General features: G+C 51.3%; 1 protein-coding gene across 1 annotated transcript in view; it reads right to left on the reverse strand.

The window, feature by feature from the left end:
• Positions 1–899: 899 nt before the first annotated feature.
• SCMH1 (Scm polycomb group protein homolog 1) overlaps positions 900–25,549 on the reverse strand; it is a 50,013-nt gene continuing 25,363 nt past the window's right edge. The window contains exons 6-13 of the mRNA XM_075721813.1: positions 19,376–19,608; positions 18,690–18,816; positions 17,426–17,626; positions 16,566–16,751; positions 10,349–10,480; positions 4,149–4,352; positions 2,825–2,967; positions 900–1,025 (exon numbers count right to left, since the gene is read on the reverse strand). Coding sequence (XP_075577928.1) covers positions 900–1,025; positions 2,825–2,967; positions 4,149–4,352; positions 10,349–10,480; positions 16,566–16,751; positions 17,426–17,626; positions 18,690–18,816; positions 19,376–19,608 — 1,352 coding nt within the window. The remainder of the gene's footprint in view (positions 1,026–2,824; positions 2,968–4,148; positions 4,353–10,348; positions 10,481–16,565; positions 16,752–17,425; positions 17,627–18,689; positions 18,817–19,375; positions 19,609–25,549) is intronic.

The raw sequence follows: 25,549 nt of genomic DNA on the forward strand, positions 1-25,549 counted from the left end.
ACCCTCAAAAAAAAAGAGAGAAGGATCAGTTGAGTCCTGCAGCATCCAGCCAGCCTCCGACGCCGACCCAGGCCCGTCCTTGCCCCGGGTACGCCAGACCCAGCCACGCTCCGCGGCTCTCCTGCAGCTCGCTCCACGCTCCCAGGCAGCGCCGTGTGCCGCCGCGCGTCCTCCCCAGTCAGAAATAAATACGAAGGCCTCCATCCCCGGCCCGGCGCCCCAGCCGGAGGAAAGCCGGGAGCGGAGGGGCAGGCAGAGCTCGGGAGGTGAGTGGCCCCCGGGCCAGGCTCCCCGCAGGCGTGGAAGACGGGGACGAGGGGCAGTCGTTGCTCTGAGCTTGCCGCGGTGCTGCGGGGCTGCGCGTGGGTCGGGGGCACCGTCCCCCTCACGGCCGGGCTGCCCGGCCAAGCGCAGTGTCCAGACCCCCGGCCCACCACCCCTCCGAGGGGCCCGGAGGCGAGGGCTGCCCGGAGCAGGCGAGGCTGGGAGCGCACGAGCCACAGCGAGAGGAAGAGGAGCCGGCGCGAGCGCCCAGTCCCCGCGGGCTCTGCCCAGAGCTGCTGCTCCATCCCCGGGAAGCAGGACCGGGAGCCCACGGAGAAGCGCTGGCTGGGCGGCAGGGAGAGACCCTCTGCTTCCAACAGGACGCCCACAACTCCAGTCTGGTGCGAAGCCCTGGGGCCAACTGTGCGCCAGCCTCCTCCCGAGCGCCTGCCGGGGCTTGGCCGCTGGCGCAGGGACGAGCGGGCGGCTGGACCCCTGCAGCGGGGCCGGGGTGTTGGCGAGGTGTCCGTCTGCGGCGTAAATGGGTGTGTGTGCATGCGTACCTGTTGGCAGGCGAGCGCGGGTATGGATGGCCAGGAGCGGAGCTTCCAGGATCTGTCCTGCCGAGCGTCCTCTCAGAACTTGCCTTGCTTTAGCTTGTCGATGTGGTAGGTGAGCTTCAGGGCTGGCCCCAGCTTCAGCCCCATGTACTTCATCATCATGTCACTCCGCAGCAGGAGCAGGGCTTTCCCATCGATCTCCTGCAAGGAGGGGAAACAACAGCACTTGTGACTACAGCTGCAAGCCCTAACCCTGCCTGCGGAGCCAGGCTGTGCCCCAAATGACGAGGGCTGAAGCAGCACGGCGGGGTGCGAGAGCACCGCTCAGCAGTGGAGGCGGGCTGCGCGTAACTGCAGCGTCCCAGCGCGGGCATCCCCGCATCCCGCCCTGCCGCAGCACGGGGGCTCAGCCTCGGACCCCCGCGTGGTGGTGGGAATCTGCTGGGTGATAAACACCCAGGAGCTGTGCCGAGCTGGTCACAAATCCTGAAGGGTGGTGGGGAGGAAGGACAAGAGGGGGGTTTCTCTGACGGGAACGATCAAGGCGGCGGCAGAGCAGCGGAGCGGTCTCTCACTGCGGGGGAAACGTCCCGGGAGAGGATGCGCCGGCCCTGACAGCAGTCCTGCCACAACACCCGCAGCCCTGGAGTCAAGGCTGAAGAAGGAGGCAAGGGACCAAACTCTGTACACCCAGAGAGACGGCCGCTGTCTGGCAAAGCAAATTTCTGGAGTTTCTAAGCAAAGCCCCAGCAGCTGGCAGAGCACCGGTGCAGCACCTCATCGATTTCAACACCACAGCTTTCAAAAGGATCTGATGCTTCACAGCCGAGCCAGATGTGTCCCTTGCTGAGGCTCAGGAGGGGAGGGATCACAAAGCTCGAAATAGCCAGAGAACAGCTTTGCACTTAGCATCTGTGCGTGGAAGTTTTCCAGTCCCTTGCAGCACTCCTTTCCTTGACCTGGTCCTGGCTTGGCCCAGAGCTTTGCAGGGCACAGGTTTCCATGACGAAAACGTTAATGGACTTATAAACGAAAAATAAAAATCACAGCCTCTAACAACAGAAAATCCTGTCCTATGTGGATGCTCAGTTAGGTCTCACGCTTGGCAAGATCTCCAGTAATCTCCAGTACTGGTTTGTTGTGCTTTTCCCTTCTTCAGCTGAAAGCGCAGTTCTTCCTCAGGATTGCCAATACAGGGGACTTTCATCCTTTAGCAGAGCTGAGCATTCTCTTGCATAATTAAAACATTTTTCAATTACTGGTGATTCTAAAGTAGAACTAATTAAAAAAAGAAAAGAGAGTGTTGTCTCAGCCCAGCACAGAGCAGGAAGCATCCCACCAGCCTCTCCTGCCTGGGGAAGACGGGTATTTTCTCCGACTGCTCTTCTGACTTCATGGGCACCACCAGGTAAAACACGGACTGAAACAAAAGGCAGAGGGAAGACGAACTGTCTGGCAGGAACCAGGATGTGGAGCTGCCAGAGCTTTTGTAGCTTTAATTGTACAAACTCCATGCTGCATGTCTGCAGCTATTTTACACTTAAAGACATGCACAAGAACCAGAGCCTTAGCAGACCCGTTTTTATGGGAAGCAGGGGAGTTCAGCAGCAGCACACTCAATGAATTCCACTTGGAACATGTTTCTTGCCAGGAGAAATGTGCTACGAGGTGAATATTAAGACTGGAGGATCAACAGGGTTTTGTGTTTTTGGCGCTAGGGTTCAAATCCAGCTCAGAGCTGAGCTCTCCATACACACAAAGGCAGCGGTGCTTGGAGCTTTAACTGGGCTGCGATGTCTTCCCCTCGATGATTTCTGAGTAAGAGAATCCCAAGCCTGAACACGATATGAGCAGGATTTATGAGGATGTTTTTCTTAGCACAAAACTCCAGCTGGCACAAAGTGCTGCCGTGCTTCTGACTCTCCTAGATTTTCCTTGTGTGATGATCTGCCCCCTCCCATATACAATACACACACACATACGTATACGGATGTACTTACATGTTTTCGAAAGAGGTCAGCGTGGGGTCCCAGCTGCGGATCCGCTTCTCGTATGAACTGCATCACCTCCTCCACCGTCCAGGACGAGGGGTCGCGGCTGCTCAGCCGCGAGATGTCTCGAGATCCAAGGTATCTATCTGAACCTGGGGGGGAATTGCAAGACGGCAGCCGTTACTCCGAGTATCCCTGCAGCATCGCTCCAGCACTTATTCCCCCTTAATCTACCGTTCAGTCTCCTCTCTCAAAGCAACGGCAGAGACAACGCGAAGCGCACGTCCCAGCCGTGCCCCAGAGGTTCCTGCGGCAGAGGTCTAGCACCGAAGCCTTATTCTCTCTCCTTAGGCCTTACTTTTTGGGGCAGCCTATACTGAGCCCTTTTCCTCACTTTAACCCCAATTTCCCCTCGCCCCCCTTCAGCAGAGTTTGGTCCCCCCATTCCCCTTCTTGCCCATCTACTGATGGTCCCCACCTTTGCAGAAAACAATCCTCCACCCCCACTCCTCTCCCCATGCACCGCTTCTCCCCTCGCTCCCCTGCCCCCAACACCACCTTCAGCAACTTTAACACAGCAAAGCTGTTTTATGTTTTCATCGGTCGCGTTTTCTGATGGACTGAGCCCATATGTGAAATTCTGTTGTCCTGAAGCACCGCCCGAGCTAACAAAAGTCCTGCTCCCAACGTGCTGCATCAGCACAGCCCGCTGCTCCAGCTCTCTGCCTGCACACGCGGATGTGGAGGGAGGCAGACAGATCAAGGCATCAGCAGCCCGAGCTTTTTAGAGGCTTTTATTGATGCCGTGCACCTACAATTACGACTGTTTTTGCAAACACCTGGATTTGACATGTGCTAATTTACTGCAAGGAACAGCTCTCCTGCCCCTATTCCTCCACACAGCCAAGTGCCGTTCACGCATCCGCCCATCCTCCCGGCCATCCGCACCAGCTGCCAGCCTCACCAGGCAGCTCTCGACTCCCTGGCCATTCGTGATCCATCCTCATGGACTCAGACACCCATTTAGCCCTTCGACAGCTCCCTGCCCGTGCTCGCAAATTCAGCTCCTGCCCACTCCTTCCTACCCACCGACCTCCAGGTCCCACCTAGCCACCACGCCGCACGAGTGACCCTGCCAGCATCACCTCTCCGTACTGCCACCCGCCCATCTGCCACGTCTCTAGAGCTACCGCCGAACCTAACAGACTACCTGTGTTAACAGTGTAGGAGCCAGTCTCTGGTACTTGGTGAAGTTAGAAAGGTGTAACTGGAGTTAGAAAAGCCCGTTATTGCCAAATTTACAATCGGAGGGCTGGCTTCTTAACTCTCTTACCCCCAGAGCTAAGCCTACGCAAGGCAGAGGTGCTGCCCTGGGTGAGGCTAGAGGGTTGGTGCAGGTGCCTGTATCCTTGCAGGCGATAGTCTCTGGAGCTCCTGCTGTGGCTGGATGAATTGACAGAGTTCAAGGCAGAGTCCATGGGGTCCAGGCGAGGCTCCAAGGGCCCTGGGAGGCCATCTCCCAGAACAAAGGTTTCACCTGGAACGCACCAAGCTGCAGTCAGTGCACCCGAACGCCACGCAGCCCGAAGTTACCACTCGGCGGCAGAAAGCAGAACCACAGCAAAGGCAGAGCTCGCGCGCAGCTGCGGGAGCAGGGTCGAACCACCGCGTTGGCGGTCTCCTCGAAAGCATAGAATTTAAATCAGGCACTGCTAAAGCACTGCAGCTTGGTGTTTGCCTGGCAAACGCCAGTCCAACCAGTTAGCAGTGATAGTGGTTGGTACCCAGACCGGAGCAACAGCTACTCTGTTAATGCCACCACCAGCTCCGGCTTGCGGTCCCGTGTCCTTTGTGCTTCCAGAGGCCCCTCTGTGGCAGCGGGGCACCGCGGCGGCAGGCGGTGGAGGGCCGCCCGATCTGGATGCCAGCAGACACGGGACTCACGCAAGAGCCCCGAGTGGGGAGAGGAGGATCTCTTCGGGACATGGTTTAGTAGGCACGGTGGCGTTGGGTTGATGGTTGGACTGATGATCTTAGAGGTCCTTCCAACCTTAATGATTCTATTCTAGTTTTACTTTCATTAAAAAATAATCCAGCCACCAAGCCAGGAAACATGAAATTAATTATTACTCTGCCCTTAATTGGTTTAGTGGTGGACTTGGTAATGTTAGGTTAATGGTCAGACTTGATGATCTTAAAGGGCTTTTCAAACCTGACGATTCTATGATTCTATGAGGCTCCCCGAGATTCGGGGTCAAGTGCCGCACATTACCGGCATTAGCGTGCAAGGTGACGGACCAGGCGGTTGGGATTGCAGGGGGATATTTAGTAAGACTCATGCTGTAGCCCGGGTAGCAGCACACATGCAGAGCAGGAGGGAGCAGCAGGCTCCTCTGGGCAGCTCAGCTGCACCACCGCAGCCTGGCAATGCTCTCACCATGCTGATCCTCCAGCCCCAAAAGCAAGGTGCTGGTGACCAGCTGCTCACGCCTCCTGACCTCCTGCTGTGCCCTTTTTCCCTGCCTAACCAAGTCGGTGACCAACACCCTTTGCTGGGACATGTGCAGGAGTGACAGGGCTGAGGGCTCTCCCCGGGCCGGGGTCCCAGTGCAAGGCTGGCTTCCTCACCTCTTCCAGAAATACATTTCATTTTCAGCTGTCAGTGGCAGTATCAGGATGAAGAGGCTGAGGAAACTATCCAGGGTGTTGTACTGGCTGAGCCAGCAAGATCTCCCTGTGCTGTTATACTGTGTCAGCTTCATCCTCGGACCACGTGTTTGTAGATTTTACTATGGCACACACAACCTACTCTCAGTCCAGGTGGACCTGATGCCTCATGGGTCATCCTCAAATACCTGCATTCTTTACTATGAAATACCTGGCAAGTTCGTACAGCCAAAGAGGAAAGCAGCTCCTACAACGAGGGCTATTGCCTGTGCACGCCAGGCTGGGCCACCGCATCTGGCTGGGAGCTGGAGCTCCTCTACCAGCGGCTGTAGAGACCCTGAGATCAGCTCACAGTCCTGAGCTGCTGCCACTCACACACCATCGTAGGCGACAAGGATGAAGAAACCTGAGCAACTGCCCCAGCCAGGCCCTGGGCTTCTCCCCTGGGACTTCCCAGACCGCAGGAGCAGCAGGTGAGAAGCCAGCACAGCGAGGTCGTGCTGAACTGGGATGGTGGTGAGGGCACAGAGTGGATCCTGCAGCCCATGAGACCCAAAAGCTGTTGAGATCTTCCCAAAACTTCCCTGCTAAGCTGATGCTGCCATGCTCCAGTGAAGGAAGATGCAGCTTGCCAGAGCCTGGCAGTACCCGAGTGTTGCAGAGGTTGGGCCCCACCAAATGGGGCAGCCTCTCCTGGAAGCACGTTGTTCTGTCTGGTTTCTATGAACTATAGGACTATTCTGTGAACTGGGATCCTCTGGTTTCAATGCTTCTGCTCTCTGTGTTTGAGCAGAGATCTCAGAGGTGAGTTCAGCTGGAGGCAGCCAGCTCATACATTCCCCGGCTTCATCTCATAAGGCTGTAAAATGGAAACATCCCTCTTGTCTAGCAGTTTGGCAATTCAGTGAAGCAGATGCGAGGTTATCACCTGCATAACTGCAACCCTCCATTTCGTGGGCTTTGTTACTCTGCACTTGAGGCATTTCTGCATTTCTTTGCTTTCAGGTCTCTGGACGCTCTCAGAAACCAACAGCACATCCTTAAAATCTCCTGCAGAAACAGTGCTGATGGGAAGACTGTTATTCCCCTGGTGCTGTGTGCTGGCCCGCACATCACTAGCTTCCCGCGTGAGTAGATGTGTTTTCACCTGCTCTCTCTGTGTAAAAGGAGGCTTTCTGACTCATGACTATTCCTGAGTAACTTGAACACCTCGTTCACTCCTGCACCACCTTCCCACCATCCCATTTCAGCACGACCTGGAATGCCAACCCAGCACTGAGCTGCCTGCTCTGGCCCAGGGGTGGACAGAGATGCCCTGGCCCCGGCCCAGATGGACCTATGCAGTGGATGTGACTTACATCAGGGGCACTTTATAGTAGCTTCTTCACAGCAACTACATTTGGCTTCCTCTCCAACAGGACAGTTCTGCCTCAAACCCAAACCATGTCCCATTAAATGCCTGTGCAAAAGGGTGACGTCCGACTCACGGGAAAGTGCAGAGGCACGAGGGGTCAGCGGGCACAGCCCTCTGCACTGGTCTGGATGCTCTGTAACATGAAAGTGGCTGCGGGCATGGGAATGGGTCTGTGCTGCTCATCTCCATGCTCCACGGGAACCGGCACCCTCTGCGAGGCGACACACAGCCTCAACTTGCCAGGAAGCCCCGGGACACTCGCCCCAGGTGCGCTGGGTCAGGCAAACGCCTGTGGCTAACCGCTTGTGAAGACCCCAAAGCTTGCACAGAGGGGATCCGTGTCAGCAGAAGGAATTTCCAGGCTCAGCCAGGAAAGACTGCAGCTTGGGAGGCTGGGAAACCACGCGCACAGGTTTACTTCGGTGCAATGCTAAGGATCGAAAACTCACCCTCAGAAAACATTTAACTCAACAATTAACACACTGTTGTTATTCTGATGTGAATTCACTGTGATGCATTCCTCAAATATGTGATCATGTTCTCACACGTGCTTATGATCACACATCCGAAGAAGAGGCCATGCAGCTGGGGAGCACTACTTTGTTTCTCTCAAGAGGTCCAACTGAACCTGCACGTTCACCCTCAGGTTACCTATCTCCAGGCTGGTGAGTGCTTGGTCGTGCTGTAAATATTGCAGCAGAGCTGGAGGCTTCTCGGTAGGGCCAACGCAAGAGAGACTTAGGATTTTCTCAAAAACACAAACATACAGAGAACTGCTCAGATGAACAATACCTCCAGAAAGGGGAGAGGGAAACAAGGCAAGAGGGGAATGATTACTAGCCCTGTGAATCATCCGCAGCAGAAGACAACATGCTTCTGCAAGTGGCAGGACACAGACTGTGTTCAGGCATATACACTATCCAGAATCCTTTTGCCCTTGATAACTAGCTTCAGCGTGAGGAGGAGGTGGTTAATTCTTAGGTAGATTTTCTTATACAAACTGCTGGTTTTAAATAAAGGCTTGCATTTGGAGCGTCGTAGGAAAACATGCCACGATTAGTGGTGGAGAGGCAGGGAGAGGATAATTAAAGTTTAATTAAACAAATAGTGCTATAGATTCAAGAGTGTCATTTTACTGCTAAAACATGGAGTTTGGCCACAAGCATAAATCTGATTTGCACAACTACTAAACACCCACTGTTTCCAACCAATGATAGTCTTTGAAAAGCAGGTCCCCACTGTGCTGAAACTGCAGCTTTTTAGCAAAAAGCTACATAAATGCCACTGGATGCAAGAGGAAAAACAATGTAAGAAGTGAGATCCCCTCCTCATCTTTCTGACTTCTTGCCAAAGGCACGATGAACAAAGACTTCCCACTGCTACTTACTGCCTTCAATTTGGCAAACTGGAAACTGTTCAGGTACTGTTGTCTGCCACAACTGCTGAAGCCAGAATACGCTCTGCTGGGGGAGTTCATCACCGTGAGATGTACCCCTTGCTCGAGAAATATTCAATATCTGAGTATTTCAGGCTCGTATTCTTAAAACATATCCTCTGAAATGGCAAATATTCCTGCCTGTACTTCAATTTCATGGTGGAGAAGGATGAACAGGCTTTTAGCTGTGGGATAAAAATGCATTTCTAGATGGAATTTGGAACTGCAGCTCATTTCTCCCTGCCCTGTACACCCCCTGCTTAGACCAAGAACAGAACAAGACCAAGCTGCTGTAGGAAGTTCACACACTGACAGGATCTCACCCTCACGTGGAGGCACACTTTCTGCCCACTTGTCTCTACTTCTGCAGAAGATGCTGGAGTACTCTGGGCATCCAGATGGCACGTCCCATTCAAAGGCCAAGAGATCACGGAACAGACTTTGAAGTAGACTAAGAATCAGTCTTGTAGACAACCTAACATAGGTTCCCCCTTGGAATTACCCATTATGGAAGCCTTCTCTCTTCACTGATGATACAGAGAGTGTATGATACCACCTAACCAAGGCACCTTAACCTTTAGAGCGCACCACTGCGCTTCAAGAAGAGGGGAAACGCTGCATGTTCCACCTGCCGGCAGAGGAGAAGCTGGCAGGCTTTGCTAACGGTTACCTAAGTGCAGCAGTTGATGTATTAGAGGAGAATGTCAAGGAGACCAGCAAGGACGTGTACCTAGAGGTGAGAAACAGACTGGGCCTCAGGGAACAATTTTTGACTCGTCAATATGCTGGAATAGATGAGACGGTCCCACACGTCACCTTGTTCTTCACTTCAGCTTTGTGTCAAACTTAGTTTTAATCCATGTAGATACTAAGGCCACTAGAAACTGTCCATCATAGGGTGAAGTTTAGATCAGCTGTGCTGAGATACGGAGTCAGTTAATCCCAAAAAGCACAGGGCACAGTGATGGATGGAGACTAAAATTACACCACAGCGCACGGTAGGCTGTGCACTCTCAAATCTGGGATCAACAACCAAAGCCCAGCAAACTCAGCAAGAACCAAGGAAACAGTGATGCTAAAGGGACAGCAACAGAGCACAAAGCCACTGAACAACGAGCACAGCCAGGAGCCTCCAGCAATTTTTCAAGGACATATTAAAAAGAATTGAGACTTACACCTTGGCAGATTTCACCACCAATTAATTAAAAGGCTTCAGTAAGGTTGAATTTCCAGTCTGTATTATGGAGCGTTTGCAGTTCAAAACAAAAGGGAAGGTGGAAGTGTATTTATTGAGACCCCTGCTCAGGCTCAGGTAGCCCTCCAGCTACCTGGACCCCTGGCAATCTCCCACCTGCACATGCAAGGGACGCCTATGGACCACGTACCAAAGAGGGCATTTCTGCAAGTGCTTTTGAGAACGTGGCACAGCACATCTGCACCAGCGCTACCCAATGGATACTGCAGGAAGCAGCAGCGCTGCAGGATGCGATTTGATCTGGTTTAGCTGGTGGAGCACACGCTAGTGAGACCCTCCATGCTATTTAGGGAGGATTGTGAGGACAAGATGGGATCTTGGGAAAGGGCAGCAGGTTCCTGGCCGTACAGCTGCACATCAGCATCTGTACAATACATTGCAGCGAACCACCACGGAAAAATTCAGGGGAAGATTGACTGAAGCAACTGGGCAGTTTTATGACCGTTAATACCATGCATAGCAATGGAAGCTAAAATACGGGTAATTAAATCCCAGATTATACGGTATTAGATGATGACTATCAGGGTTAGAAGGAATTCTCCCTGCGTTCCATACGCCTTACACAGCTGCTTGGGGAACCTGCCTTGGCATAGAGTGGTGTCTTCACTTCTCTCTGAAACGCCAAGCACCAACCCATGCCAGAGACAAAGCAAAGCAGGCTGCCTAAACCCACGGCTCGATTTGGCATGGCAAAGCTAATCCTGCTGTATCCATTACAAGTTGCTATAAACAGCCAGCTTTGGGAAGACACGCTGTGCTCACCTTCCAAAGGGTGACGGTCATTCTTTGGTAACTTGGGGGAGAGAGGAGCACTGTATGGAGGGGAATCTTGGGAATACCGCTTTGTACCCCGGCCTGGTCCCTGCAGAGTGCCGTCTAACGAACTGCTTCTGTCTAGGAAAAGAGAACAAGCCCTATTTAGGAGTGGAGACTTTCGGGGAAATTCAGTCTTGCCAGAGCCACTTGACACTTGCATGCATCGCCAGCCTGGTAACAGCCTGTTAAAACTGCAATCCAGCACATCTGTCAGTGCTTAACATTTTATATTTTGCTTTGCTAGTTTTATCAGAGAAAAAGGGTGGCGAGAAACCTAATGAAGAATCTTAGCCATGTTTTGCCATATTTCATCCCAAATATCACCTCTAATTGACTTAATTCCATTTCTCCTCATTCTACCCCTTGGCTCATCCCACACGATTCCTGCTCCTCCCCACTCTTCACCTTTCAGACGCATGTAACCCTCGGACGATTTGCAAACAACCCTTGGATGATTTGCAAACACTGTGCCACACACAGTGCTTGATTAAACTGTACTCAAATTTTCAATCTTTCCCCAAATGGATCCCTCAAGCGCCCCAGCTGTCGCTGCTGCTCTTCTCCAAATGCTTCCCAATGACGGGAAGTTCTCCGTATTATACGCAGCAGACGAGACGCCAGGCTGGGCTGCGAGACGTCTCTTTGCAGACGGCTAAAGGCTGCACGCAAAGTGTTAGTGGGTGGATGAGCACAGAGAATGGAAGCGCTAACATGGATGGGAACAGCAGCCAGGCAAGCGATACAGTGGGTGGCAGACCATGTCCCATCTGGACAAGGCATGGTCAATTGAGAAGCAATGAAGAGGGCACCCACCAGCCGCCGCCTGCCCACGTGGGCCACCAGCAGCTCCTGGCTGGCCCCCTCCAGCTGCCCCGAGCACGGGCGACGTGTGAGCCTGCAGCATTCAAGGTGTGCGGGGAGAGAGGGGTGAAATGCTCGCAGACAAACGCCGGGAGCTGGACGACAGCACGGAGCAGCCCCAACTGCGGGTGCAGGGCAGAACGGGTGCTGGACGGGTGACAGAAATACGGCGGGGAGCGACTGGGACCAGACACCAAGGGAGATGCATCACGCCAAACAAAGAAACAAAGGTACAGATGGGTGGGAAGCATCAGACGGTCACAATTTAGTTGACTAAAGAGAAATACAAAAGGTAGAGAGAAGTATCTGTTCTATTAATCCTTTGGGGAAACGAAAGATAAGCTGCATATACTGAGGCCCTGGGACTCCATATGAGTATGACCAAAAATCACTGTAACATTATCAGAAAGACAAATACTGTCCTCAGGACAAGCCCCTGTAAGAAACGTTCATTGCCCAGACAGAGATAGGAAACAAATGCTCTTAGTAACGTCTCTGGATATCTCTAAATGTAAAACTGCATGACCTTCTTCACCAAACAGTCACAGAACCACAACAAAAGGTGCTGCTTTTTAAAGGTTCTATCAGATTTTGTTTTGGGTTATTTTTTCGGTTGGTTGATTTTAAAAGTTATGCAAGCACAGAAGGTCAGGTTGTAGAGGATAACCCAGGGAATCAGAAGTGAGGTCAGTGTAAATTAATGGAAGGATAAACCAAAAGTAGGTCTGTAGTTAGGGTTTCTGATTTTAAAGGACAAATTTTAAGAAAAAAAAGAAATGGAGTAATACACAGAGCTGCACTCAGCAGTCACGATGCAGATCATCAGGGAAAAAAGAAAATACCTTCAGTTCAAAAGATGCCATAAACATCACGAATGTGTATCATCAGCGAGGAAATAATCTGGGGGAAAGGACCCCACATCTAAATGGATAAATGTTCACTTTGAGAAGGATGCTGAGAACAAGCAGATCATTTACTGGAGATGAAAAAGACCTGCTCAGCATGGGGTCGTATACCTCAGCGGATGGCGAGCACAGGGACAAAGTGAACTCTCTAACTCATTTTGTCTTTTGACACAGCGCAAAGCAAAACACAGGACCGCGTTTTCAGCTACAAAAGTAACAAGTGCATGGGAATGGAGCAAGAGGATACTGTGCGGAAAGGTGAAGATTGAGAAAAATGAGAAAAAGGTTGTCCTTGCCTGCAAATGATGGGACAGCTTGAGGGATATTTCACCTCATCGAACTTGGGAGGTTGGTGGGGAAGAAGAGAAGCACACCTGCCTGTGCCTGGGTTTGTGCTGTTGGCCATCCCAAGGCAGTCAGGAAGGATGCCTTTACAGTCAGTGAGCACCTGCTCACCTCATCTCATCACGTCAAAGTCAAAGTCAAGGCTCCTACTTTAGTACGCTGTAACTTGCAGAGTGCACTGGGACCTCCTCCCCAACGGCAGAGCGTGCTGACACAACCAGCTCAGGTATCGATGACTCCGTGACATCCACCTGCGTTCAGTAAAACAACTCCTGGGCTTCACTTCCAGTCACAGCCACACTGAACACTGGGGCAAGGCTCAAAGAATAAAAGAAACGGGACAGGAACGAAAATACACACCATTGACCAGAAGTGGAAGTCAAATAACTGAACATACTCAAACTGGGGATGTGAGGGTGCAGAGGAAGCCAAAACGTAACTTAAGAAAGAAGGCACACATGAAACCCTGGGTCTGCTGCAGCAAATTATAACAAAACTCAGTGACACACTGCTCAGAGTGACTGGAAACATGGTGCTAGCATTTAAAAAAGAAGGTGAAGAAATGATTTTGGCAACAAAACGCTCATGTCTGACCTCAGCAGTACTGCAAGGCTTGTAAGAGGTTCCGAAGGAAAGGGTAGGAAAATACTGCAATTACACACGGCACATACTGCGGTAGGCATTCACTGGAAGAGACTAACCCAATAGCTTCCTTACCATGGGAAAATAAGTGATCTATCACACAAAGGAAGAGTGGTCAATCTCATTTACCTGGAATTCAGCAAGACATTTGATATGGCGAACCACCAGCTGAGACAGAGAACACGAGGATTACCAGAAGCCTTGTTATACGCACAAACATCTGATTTGAGGGGAAAACCAGCTGGCAGAGCACTGAGAGAGAACATGAGGTTGGAGAGCAATTGCTAGTGTATTTTCTTGGGGATTATTCTTGAGCCCAGTGTCATTTAATATTTTTATCAATAGCTTTAGCACAAATTTTAGAGATTCACTGATGAAAATCTGCTGATGTCTTCCCATGTCAGGACAGATAAAGTAGCATTTGAAATTCTGCAGAAAAAATATATATAGAACGCAGTACCAGAAAGGAAGTAAATCCAGCAGCAAAATGCCGATGTACACTTGAAGCATTGTCCCATGAGCTGGGAACTTGCAGTTGACAATAACAGATGAGAAGAACAGGGCATGCGACCAGGACGGGTTGATCATCACCTGCTACAAGGATAGAGCGACGAAAAGCGGCTTCCAGGGACATTTCTCGTGAACATGATGGTGCCAGTGCTGTGGCACCAGGTCCCCATGAGCTCTTCAGAGTGCTGGGTGGCACTCTGGTCACCTCATGAAGTTTAATTCAAACCAACGCTAGATGAGGAGAGCACAGAGCCTTTCTTACCAGAGCAGCCAAAAGGTGAGCTCCCCTGAAGGATACAACTGTTCTCTAACTACTTCCAGAAGAAGGAGAGCTAAGTTAAGCTAAAAGACAATATTAAGACAAGGAGACATGGATACCAAGCTGCCCAAGAATAAATTTGGGCTACAAGCTACAACATAGTTTCTAAAAATTCAGCAAAAAACCTTGGAGCAGCCTCCAGTGGAAAAGCAAAATCCCCAACTCCAGAGTTAATGAAAGCAACACCGTATGCTGTGGTGCCTGTAATAACAGGACCCAATGCTCAATGGTCCAGAAGGTCCCTCCAGTCCTGTTTTCAGATGGCTCCAGATCAGATTTACCTGTTCACAATATTTCACAGCCCATCCCTGTTCCTATTAACAACAATCAACTTCCTGTTTTCTTGCAAATCTACTGTTTCCTGATATACAACTGGATCTATTTCCCCTTATTTCCATGATTATGCCTTACTTAGCAAGACAGAACGCCAGGATGCAGCTGACCTAAGGGCTGCTGCAGACCTTCCTTCTTCTGCCCCAAGCACACGCACGAATTCTCCATGGCACTCACAGCGGTGCTCCGGTAAAGCGAGTTTGTTCTGGGAATTGAGACCAGCTCCCAGTCCTAACCAGTGATCGTTTTCTGGAAGAACCAGCCCCATTCAGGCACACGAGCACCTGTACTGGAGAGGAAACAAGGCAGGACATACAAAGCTGAAGGTGAAACCACGGCAGCCTTGACACTTGATGTGATTTAAGCTGATGTACACCTGCATCTTCATTCTTCCATGACCAGCCCTAACCTCTCAAAATTGCCGGTACTGTTTCTTTGCCCTCACCAGAAGCCACTGTAATGTGTAGATAACAATGTTTATCATCTTTCAGGTGCTTGAGAAAAATGTTAGATGACCAGATGCCCAACAATCCCCGAGACATCAGTATGAACTACAGGACTAGGTGTTATTACTTCTCTGGACTTCAGTTAATATTTCTTTAATCCCTGCAAGCACTCTAACAAAGAGTTCAGGATGGGCAGGTCTCAGCGTCGTGTCATATCTGGCGCTCTGAATCCAGTTTCCCTGAATTCTGACTTTGCTCTTTATACTTTTCCGCCCTGCCAGACAGCCCAGCTCTTAGCACAGACACCGCTGACATCTCATGGTGGCTAGAAAACATGTGTGTGAGCTACAGGACCCTCTCCATCCAAGCCTGCTACCATGCCCAGACCCTGGCTCCTCTTCCTCCCGTTCTGGTTGCGCTCTCCTTCATGACGACAGGGTACTTCCACACTGAAACACGGGGATTTCTTCTAACTGGGGGTTCCTTAGAGGGGTAACCTCTAGTCACAGCAACTAGACATGCTGTTCCTGTACCTGCCACGGCAGCCAGCCCACTTCCTACAGCACAGCACAGCTCCCTGCCCCTGGCATTGCTGGCTCCAGCATGGCTCCGCGCAGCCTCAGCCTGCAGGCACCTGATCAGCCACGGAGGAAGCAGAGGACATGCGCTCTGAGACCCTCGCGCTCTTTACACTGTTGCTAATCCCTTCCCCTGAGCACGGGTGCTTTGCGGGATGCAATGAAGCACTGTGGCATTAGGCTGTTGCCCCTAAGCTTCGTGCTTAGCAACTTTTCCTTAAACAGTTCTTCCTAAGTGCTTATCCTTTTACATTAGAAATTCTTGCTTTTCTCGTCCGAGCCAGAATTATCCAAGGGATTAACTTTGGAAAGGCCTCAAACAGCTATTTGCTGCCTTGGAGGGCAGAAAGGTAGTGGAGGAAGCAAGACAGGAGAGCAGATCGGCACAAGACACTTGTCAACTACCTGGAGAGGGTGCAGATAGCTTTTATCCTCTCCACGACTGGCATTCCCACAGCGGTAGCTCCCCCAGAGCCCCACAGCCAGCCTGGGGAGGCAGCTGTCACCCCAGGGGTTGCTGCCACTACCCAGCACTGCAGGGAAAACTATTGGTAACCATCGGTTGTCTTGTTTTTCACCACTTTCACTTAAGAGCAATTCTGCAGCCCGACGATTTGCATCGTGGCATGAACTATCTTGCCGGGGGTGTTGCTTCAACGCAGTGGAGCGTTAGCCGTGCCAAGAAAAACAAAGCCACCTATGCCTCAGATCGCTGCAGCGTGCATCATCTCTGAATGGGCAAAGCTTTCACCGAGGGCTGGATGTGCTGGCTGCTGGCAGCAGATCCGCAGCCACTGTGGAAACCGCTCTGCTAGGTTTTAATTCCATTTCTAATTACAGTTTACCTGCTACACGTTATCACTCTTCTATTTCTCAGGCAGAGTCTTTCACCTTAATGCCTAACTGGATGAAGTCACTATAATCAGATTACAGGAAGCGGGAAGGACTGGGGGACAAGGAGAGGAGGGAAGACAAGGAGACAGCACGGATGAGCGGAAACCTAGAGGCAGAGATGGACATCAGACCGACAGGCAGGAAACACAGCAACCTGAATCCTGTGCAAAAAGAGCCCTGCGGGCGTGCGCATGACACTAGGTGTGATGCAATGAACCCTGCAGAGAGGGCTCTGAAACACATGCCTGCCTCCTGAGATAAAGATAAAATCTGGGTTAAGGCCCGGAGCACCTGGGGTCCCTACATTGCCGCCCCCGCCCCAGCTCCTACCTGGTAGATACCTGTCGTGGTCGTACTCGTGTGAGCGCTGCATGTGGCTGTTCTGAGTGAAAGGCTGGTTCCCAAAGAGGTTGTCACTGCGAAGATTGTGGCAGAGCTTCTCCAGGAAGCGGAGGACGTAGGTGATACTGTTTACTGCTGGCAGGTTCAGAGTGTGCTGTTCCCGATCAAATACAGCTGGAGACAGAAACAAACAGAGCCCAACACGTAAACCCCCAGCAAAGGCAGGAGACTACGCCCAGGGCTGCACAGCCAGCTTCTGTATCTCAGCATCGCTGGTCTAGACTAGAGCAAACAAAAGCCACTGCCTTCCGCTGGCTGAGCGCTGGCGAGCTCGCTTTCCCGGGACAGGCTAAAACCAGTCTGCTGCACCCAGCATCAGGTACGGGGCTGCAGCGCCTGAGAAGCTGCGTTCGAGGGAATGGAGAGGCATTCAAGGAGGGGCCTGCACTCCCAGCATCCGGGCAAACACGGGCTTAAAACCACAATTAAAAAACGGGGTATTTCTTGTCTTTCCATCAGGAGTCCTGAAAATCCCACCCGTTTCGCCTCCTCCTGGGGGTCGGGCAGTGCCGGGGGCCGACAGGTGAAGCATAACGCTGCCCAGGCATCGGGGCTGCATGCTGCCTTCCTCCGCAGCGGTGCCTGGAGGCTGCGCCAACTGCTCTGCTCTGAGTCAGCCGCTAACTCTTGCTTCACTGAGACACAGATGTTTGGCAAGAAAGAGAAGACAGAAATCTTCTGTCTGCCCCTGGCCCATGACTGCACCAAGCTTCAGGAGAGACATCTTCCAGTGAGTGAATTCTTGCAATGATACCTCTGAAGGCAAAGTGCTGCAGGCCAGTTCTCACCTGAGATGACCTCTCCCCCGTGGCCTTGTTTTAAGAAGGAGAAGACTGTTTTCTGATGATAAGCGCAATCAATGCAGGCCTGTACTGCTTGCTGCAGGACAACAGAAGCTCGAGCTGGTCCAAAATGGTCTGGCAGCTGCTGAACTTTCTTCTTGTCTAGGTGGGGCCCAGTGCTGCCGTTCTTGTTCAAGTAAATGCAAACTGCCAAGATGAGAAACGTGTTTGCCATTAACCCACTCAAGAAAGCAAGAAACAGATGCCTCAAATCCAGCCTGAGAGATGCTGAGATTTTAAGACTCAAATCACTCACAAAGGGGACTCCACCGTGACTGCCTATCTGCATCCTAACAGCGCAGCCACTTCTAGAGGGGAAGCACCTCCGAAATCTTCCTGCCTCACACCCACCTTCCAAGCTCCTGCTGTTTCTCCTACGCTTTCCCCAGCACTCAGGTTCCCAAAGGCAGGCTGCAAAGCGGTTCCCACGCCAGCCAGGTAAGGTGCCTGCGACGTTCAAAGGAGATGAAGGAACGCAGCCCCCTCTTTTTAGGGAAACTGGGTTCTTTAGGTTCCTCTGAAAATTGGCCAGTTATGTTCTAGGGAAACAGAGGGCTCAGCCCATATCCAGTGCCTGACCGAACATATAAAAAGCAGCTTTGCATTAGACTTTCCTGCCCAGATTCATCTTCAGCTACATCTCACAGCTGCAGCAGAGCATATACTCTGCACTGCCACTTCTACTCCTCCCCGGCTCCCTCTTGTCCCCGTTTGCCTCAATATCCTGGCTGAAGCCGAACAGATCATTGCCACTGTCGTTCAGCAGTTGCTCTGCATCTCGCTGTAGCTTCAGCAGCTGTGCCTGGCACAGTCTGGGAGAGCTCGCGCTCTGGGTTCACGAGAGGTGCTGCACACCGTACTGCCTCTGGGCACGACGGACCACGAGAAGCGCCCTTCGAGAGCTGTGGAGTCACTACCACGCACGTGGTAACTCAGGGAAAGGGGTCCCTGCACTGACCAGACGGACTTGCAATCTTCCTACGACTTCATTATTTCCCAAACAACGGAGAGATAGATGAACGGCTGATATGAACTCGTGTGCCTCTCTCTTCCTCCTGAGACACTCCCTACTAGGCCAGCCTTTCTGGAACTGTAACGTTTGCTGGTGTATAGGTTTAGGAAGAAATGGGAGAATCTCAGTGTGTCGCTTTCTGACTGATGCAGCTCCTAACTGTGCAATCTGGTCAAGAATGCGGTTCGAGACCCTTACCTGTGGGAGCCTGCATGGCAGAGCTGGGGATTGTAGCAGCGTCCTGAGGCACAGTGCTTGTGTCTGGTTCTGGGGTACTGGTTGTTGGAGAGGTGGGTGCTGGGTTCAGCAATGTCCTAGGTTTCCTCTGCAGAAAAAGAGGAGATATTTCTCCTTTTATCCCTGCTCTGCTTTACCGCCCATGATCACTACACTCTCTCCTTTGCATCCAACAGACAAGGCACTGTGGAACATGACACACTTCTGATGGTGATGACGGGGAGTCTCAAGAACCTAGTAATCAATACATGTGTATTTTATAAACCACAATCCTGAAAAAATAACAAGCCTGAGATCTGCCACCTCTGCTTGACTTAGACTAGCTACACACGATGGATGGAAGAGCTTATTCCACCGTTTGGCCGTCCTGTCATGATCACAGCATCTGCCATGCTACTTCACAGCTAATGCAGCTCCAAAGACACAATTTCTTGATGGAAATGATCTTTAGGACACAGACATTCTCTACAGCTCTGGGGCTGGACTCTGAGGGATACTCCCAGCCCACACACCCCTTTGGTCTCCTACTTGCTGCAGTCACACAGCCAGAGGCTGAGACAAACGTGCACAAACACACGCATGCACCATCCCATGGCAGAACTTGCAGCACCTGCTTTTCACCCGCCTGCATCAGCATCAGCTTTTACCTTACTGCCAGGCTTGGGGCCTCTCTTTCTGGGGAATTTCAAAGGCTCCACTGACTTGGAGGGTGTAGGCATGGGGTGATGGATTAGCGCTTTGGTCGTTCGACCACGCTTCTTCCCTGTTTTGCGACGCCTTTGCCCTTGTTGATGCCCCAAAACAGTCTTTGTGCTACTGTGCATGCTAGGTTTCTCCGAGTTTACTTCGGAGGCAGGTAAAGGGCTCTTTGGAATCACAACTGAAATAAAAAGAGAAAAAGCAAATATAATTAAATCAGGCGAGAATCAAAACAAGAGCAGCCTCCGTGTTTAAACAGTGTCACATGGAAAAACCTGGAGTGTTCACAGCCCCCTGAATGGAGGCTACTGCTCTCCATGCCAGAATAAAAACCAAACGCACTGATCCTTGGTTCAGCACTCAAGCTGTGCGACACTGTGGCTTAGCCTGGATGGGCTGAACTCCAGAACGATCACGCTTTTAGCCATACCTTCCTTCCTGAAAATAACTGGCACCTATACCTCTTCCTTGTGCGAGTGGTGACCTGCCAGCGATCGTGTAAAATGCACTGAAAGCATTCCTAGGGGAAGGATCAGTCAAGACCTGCCTGACAGTCACAGAGCTAGTGCTGTGCTGGAAATCCCCTCTCTCAAGACAAAAGTCAAATTTGCTCTGTCCCTAAATTACCGGTGAACTGCAGTGGAAGGTACCAGCTCCACCCTCGATGCCTTCAAGGACTATTGCTCCTGGCCCTGAGTAATGGCTCATCTCAGCTGGGTCAGCCGGCCTGCTCCTCTCACGCACTGCCAGAGGTCAGCAAAGTGCCCGCACACCGTCAGTTCCTTCTTATCTTCTCACGCTTTCCATCACAAAACCAGATTTCTGGTGTATTTGCCCACAAATCCCCTGAATTTAGTCATTCACCTTGCCCAAGTCCTGCTAAAGGCTAGAGATGAACTGGCCCAGCTCAGCACACCGGTGTTTCCTTTAAATTCCTGCCAAAGAGAAACAAAACCAAACCCTCCTAGATTTTGAAAAGTGCACAGTGACCTTTAGGACGTCTTGTTTCTCAGACCTGGAAACCTCACTATGTATTCAACATGAAGGCTCTGGATTAGGAAAAGAACCACCATTCGTGAAGCGAGGAGCTTCACAGTTAAGAGGAGAATCCTGGCAAAGGAACCAGGGTGCTCAAAGACTGATACCAGAATGGCACGCAGGCCTAACAGTGGCACAACTGTGGGTGTATGAAGAGATGTTGAAGGTTTTTCTGAGGAGGGTTTTATGAGCAGTTACTGTGAGCCAGGACTCATTCCCTTGGCACAAAGGCGCTGTTTCCTGCCAACGGCTCAGAAGCGGCAGAGACGGGTCCAGCTTCCTAAGGGTCTGGAGAAGATCAGTGGGCTGCGAGGTGACAGCAGCAAGCCCCGAGTCAGGAGATACTCCAGGCACAGGGCAGCGAGCTGACAGCTCTGTTAACTACTTCGCTGCTAACCACAGCACAGACCGAGCAAACGGCGTGGCTGGAATGGGGAGATCTGTACAAGATCCCGTCAGTGGCAGCTTGTTTTGGCCCTACGTGAACGAGCCACCGGAGGTGGAGGATCCTGCTTTGTTCTTCTGGTCTGACTCCATTCCCCAGCTTTGACTCCCTGCCCACGGGGAGACTGGGCCTGAACCTGGCTGCCCGCTCCAAGAAAAACTGAGCAAATGGTTCATTCGGGCAGCTCGACACCAGGACTGGCGTTATCTCAGGGCAGGACTGGACGACTTCACGCAGGCGGACACTGGCCAGGCGCTCCTCCAGGCCCAAGCTGCCATCGGGAGTCCCGGCCTCCCGCCACGGGGCACTTCTGTCGTGTTGGCAGTGCCACGGACGGCCGCGCAGGGGCCGGCGGGCAGACGGAGCCGAGCCAAGCTGCCAGCTCCGTGTCACTGCGAGGGCACCCAGCCAGGGCACGTTCAGGACGCAGAGGCCGGCAGCCACCACAGAGAAGGGCCGGGAGCACCAGGTGCCACTCCCGCTGCAGGCAACGACGGCTGCCACGGGCAAGTCTGGCGTACGCTGCCGCTCGCTGCTGTGAGACGAATTCTGCTGTCCCTGCCCTACCGCACCGAGCTCCTGGGTGTTTCTACTGAGTAACCTGCACAAAAAGTTAAGTGCAGAATGTCCTGCAGCTGTCTTTGGGGGGTTTCCACCCACCCTAACCTCACTTTGCACCGCTGCAAGTAACACAGGGCACGGTGTGTCCAGGAGCTGGCCCCGTTCTGCTTGTCATGCGGGCAGGGCAAGATTTCTGGTGCCCTCAGGTTTGGTTTTTTTTTTTTTTTTTTAGTTTTAATTTTATTTCCTTGCTTTTGTGCATTAGCATTCTGTATCAGATGCCAGGGAGAAGTACACAGTCATTCAGGGATCTATCTAACATCCCAAATAATGTATTTTTTTCTGTCAGGCAGATACAGAGAATCACGATAGAAACAGGGTTTTACTACTCCTTGTTTGAGACGTTAATATTAATGGCAAGACTACTTTGCTGGCAAGAAAATGAATACGACAGCTCAAGTGCTTCTTACAGCTGACGGTTTTCCAGGACAGTGAGCGTCACCTGCTGCAGGTGACATCTGGCCCCGAGCTGCACTAGCAGAGAGGAATGGCATTGATCACTGAATCGCTGTGCCTCCAGCCTTACGTGTGCACAGCTGATCTCACTGGAGAAATATTTGTATTAAAGGATTTACTGGTATCCCACAAGTTGCTAGAGCAAGGATAAACACAGGTAAAATGCTCCATCCTTCAAGGAAACCCTTAAACATCAAAGGGATGGGACGTGTAAAACAACGCGGGGGCATTTCGTTTGCAATCTGCCCCAACGCTACGTGTCTGAACCAAGCTGTGCCACGACGTTTCTCTGACCTGGAAGAGAAATTGAGGATTCTACAGACAAGCTGTGAAGCCAACACAAAATCTCAGTTTTACTAGTGAAAAACCCACAGAAGTCTGGATGCAGTAGGCAGAGCAGCTGAACTGCACCCTTGGCTCCCAGGCTGGAATCACGTCTCAGGAATCCCAGTGCCAGGGAAAAGGCGACCAATGTCATGTGAACTCCTGGTGTGCAAGCTTTCACTGTATCATTTTATAATAAAAAATTATTTCACCTTTTGGTGCAATAAATGCTAGAAAGATCTATTGTCTACTTCAGCTGTAAAGATATTACAGGTAACGTTAATTTGCCAGGCTTAAAGAATCACTGCTTTGTTTTTAGGGCAATAAAAGCACATAACTAGGTGTGGGCAGACCACATGATAGGAAACCTCATTTCATTCGACCGCGCCAGAGGAGTTTCCACGGCGCCTGCAGCCGCCGGCAGCACGGCCCTGCCGCAGCCACAGCTCCCGCAGGGATGGAGGAGCCGCTACAGCTCCGGAGACTGTTCAACGAAACAGGCTAAGTTACGTCTAAATGTGCAGCCAGCTCAGGGCATAAATACACAGAAATGACCTAGATTGTTGCTTTGTGCCTGACAGTATTGCTGAATACAATGCTGAATACGTTGCTGAATATGCACTAATATTTCTTCCTGCGGCTGCGTCAATGAGATTGATGCAATGCACAGACATTTTTCTGACCCAGAGCAATTTAATGAAATGAAGTCTTATGAAGCCACGATCCAACACCATTCAGCAGACTTGCCCGGCTTTTTGTTTGATTTTAACCAGAATCGGAGAAAACACCTGCCCGTGCCAATTCATTTCTCCTGCCCCTAGCAGATGCGTTGAGCTGCGCACCGTCAGCGCGACGAGGAGACGCCAACCGCTTCAGAGCGCAGCCACAAAAACAAGAGTTACGGCTGGCCACACCGCTGTCTTGTCACCGAGGCATTTATAACCACTTCCAGTGACTGGCTGCTTCCTAAAGGAGCCTGAAGTTTTTGCCAGGTGCCTGTTACTTTCCTTCAGGATTTCAGCCCCGATGTTACAAGGAGGTGGTCAAGAAGCACGGGATCGCTGCGGGAAGGAGCCGTGCGGAGGGCTCGGCCCCGCTCGCGCCCACCCCAACGCCCGCCGCGCCGGCAGCGGTAACGGCTGTGCTCAGCAAGCGGGCTTATCTCGCAGCTGCAAACCATTGCCCGCTACCGTTCAACTGCCAAAAGCTCCAACTCGCTGTGTCTTATTCAGCTGGTGACAGTGCCAGCCCAACAGTGAGCATCTGCCAGGGACATCCCACCTCCTTCTTCCTTGTACCACTGCCTTCACCCCACCGTCAGCCACCGAGAGGAGCCAAATTTTCAGGAAATCAAGCGGGGCCCTCTTACTTAAAAAATCAACAGTTTGCTGTTGCTGAGAAAAGCAGCGTCTCTCTGCCCTGCAGCTTTGGTGCTCACACGAGCTCTGAGCAACCTAATGCAACTCCAAAGCTGGCCGTGCTTTAGACAAGGAGTTGGGCCATGCAACCTCCAGAGATCCCTTCTGTCCTGAATTATTCTGTGATCTGAACTCGTGGTTAACCATTTCAGCTCATTAATGGAACAGAAAACTAATCAATGAAAGTTTTCTGCTAGCTGAACTATCTTGTTTTGGGTCATACAGGCATCCTGGTCAGCACAAGGGCGGACACACGGAGGAATGGGCTGGCTCCTTGTTGGTCCGGCTGGCATCGGACTAGTTTGGCTGCAGTGAGAAACATCACCCTAAAGACGCAGGATCAAACATTGCTGAACTCAGAGCCAAAGAACAGACAGGCACCACTGACTGGGCTGTTAATCACTGAAGGATTAGTTTAAACGAGTCCTGAGCTTCCTGCAGAAACAAAGAGACTTGACAGAGAATTCAAGACTTTAGGCCCTATTTCCTAATGCCAAAATATCCCTTGCCAGTTGACACCCAGCACCAGCAGCACCTGCAGCTGCTCGCCACACTGTGATTCAAAGTATTATTTACAGAAGACTCTGTAAAGTTGCCGTCCACACTTTGAGGGTTAGCCAATACTAGAAAGCAGCATTTGTCACTCATCAGCTTATCTCAGGCTTGTCACAGCTTGAAGAAGACAAAATTATGTCCTTGGGATAAGAATAACAGAGCCAAAACATGTAGGAAAGTACGGAACAGAAGAGTTGAAGATGGAGAACGGTTTCCTACCTTTCTCTCCGATACACCAGCTATTTAACAGTCTGCATTTACTAACAGCTGCTGGACCACAAAACCTAGAATCTCCATTTTACATGCTAAGGGCTACTGTACTCTCAGATGCAGCTGTAGCTCACACCCCTTCTCTCTAGAGATATCAGTAATGACCATTACACTGTCCCGAAACACAGGGGGTGGTTTCTGAGAAGGCTGAACATGCCATTCATATCCACTTTAAAGCACCTATGAAGAATGCCCTGCAGGCCACCCGTCCAGTGGTTCTTTGGTGCTCCAGCTGTCCCTTGTCCCATCTTCAGCACTGCACAGTCAGCAGCATGACTCAAAGAGGTGGGTTAGAGAGACGCTTTTAAGATAAGCAAATTTGCCAGAGAACAGAAATCTTGTTGAGATGTGGCTGAACCCTTCCCTGGATGCAGCAGTTCAAACCTAGACATCCTGAAGGCTGGAGCTGGACAGGAACCACAGCTCAGTGCCTGTCCGAGAGTAAGATGTGAAAGCTTCAAACCTCCGTGATTCCTCCCAAAGCAGAGACTGTCATCACTGGCCACCACGAGCATGACTGGGACATAAATGCGGCCTCTGGAAAGTCTCAAGACTTGGTATGTCCTGAGTTCTCAGCAGGTTAGGCAGACATAACACAGGAGAAAAGGTCAGAGCATGGGTGGGAGACATGGGCTCCTTGCAAGGACAGGGATTAAGAACAATCCTCCAAATCCTGGAATTTAAAAGTCAGAATGCAATTGTTCTGATAATTCAGTATTTATTGCAGGGATTCCTGCTCTCCAGCCTAAAATGTCTGCTTGAGCTAAGGCTGAGATCAGAGGGTATATCTAATACAATAATACAGCAAGAGGATCCAAGTGCTGCATGATTCGGCATGTTCTAGGTGTTCTCATGATCAGTTATCTTAACTCCCAAAGATGCATTTTCTTTTTACACAGGATTTGTCTAGTTTCAGCTTTCGACTACTGAAACTTTCTGTTGCCTTCACTGGAAGCCACGAGGTGCTTTATTCACTGATCCCCTCCTAGACCTCA

This window comes from Pelecanus crispus, chromosome 16 (genome assembly GCF_030463565.1).
Source record: "Pelecanus crispus isolate bPelCri1 chromosome 16, bPelCri1.pri, whole genome shotgun sequence".
NCBI classification, from domain to species: Eukaryota; Metazoa; Chordata; class Aves; order Pelecaniformes; family Pelecanidae; genus Pelecanus; species Pelecanus crispus.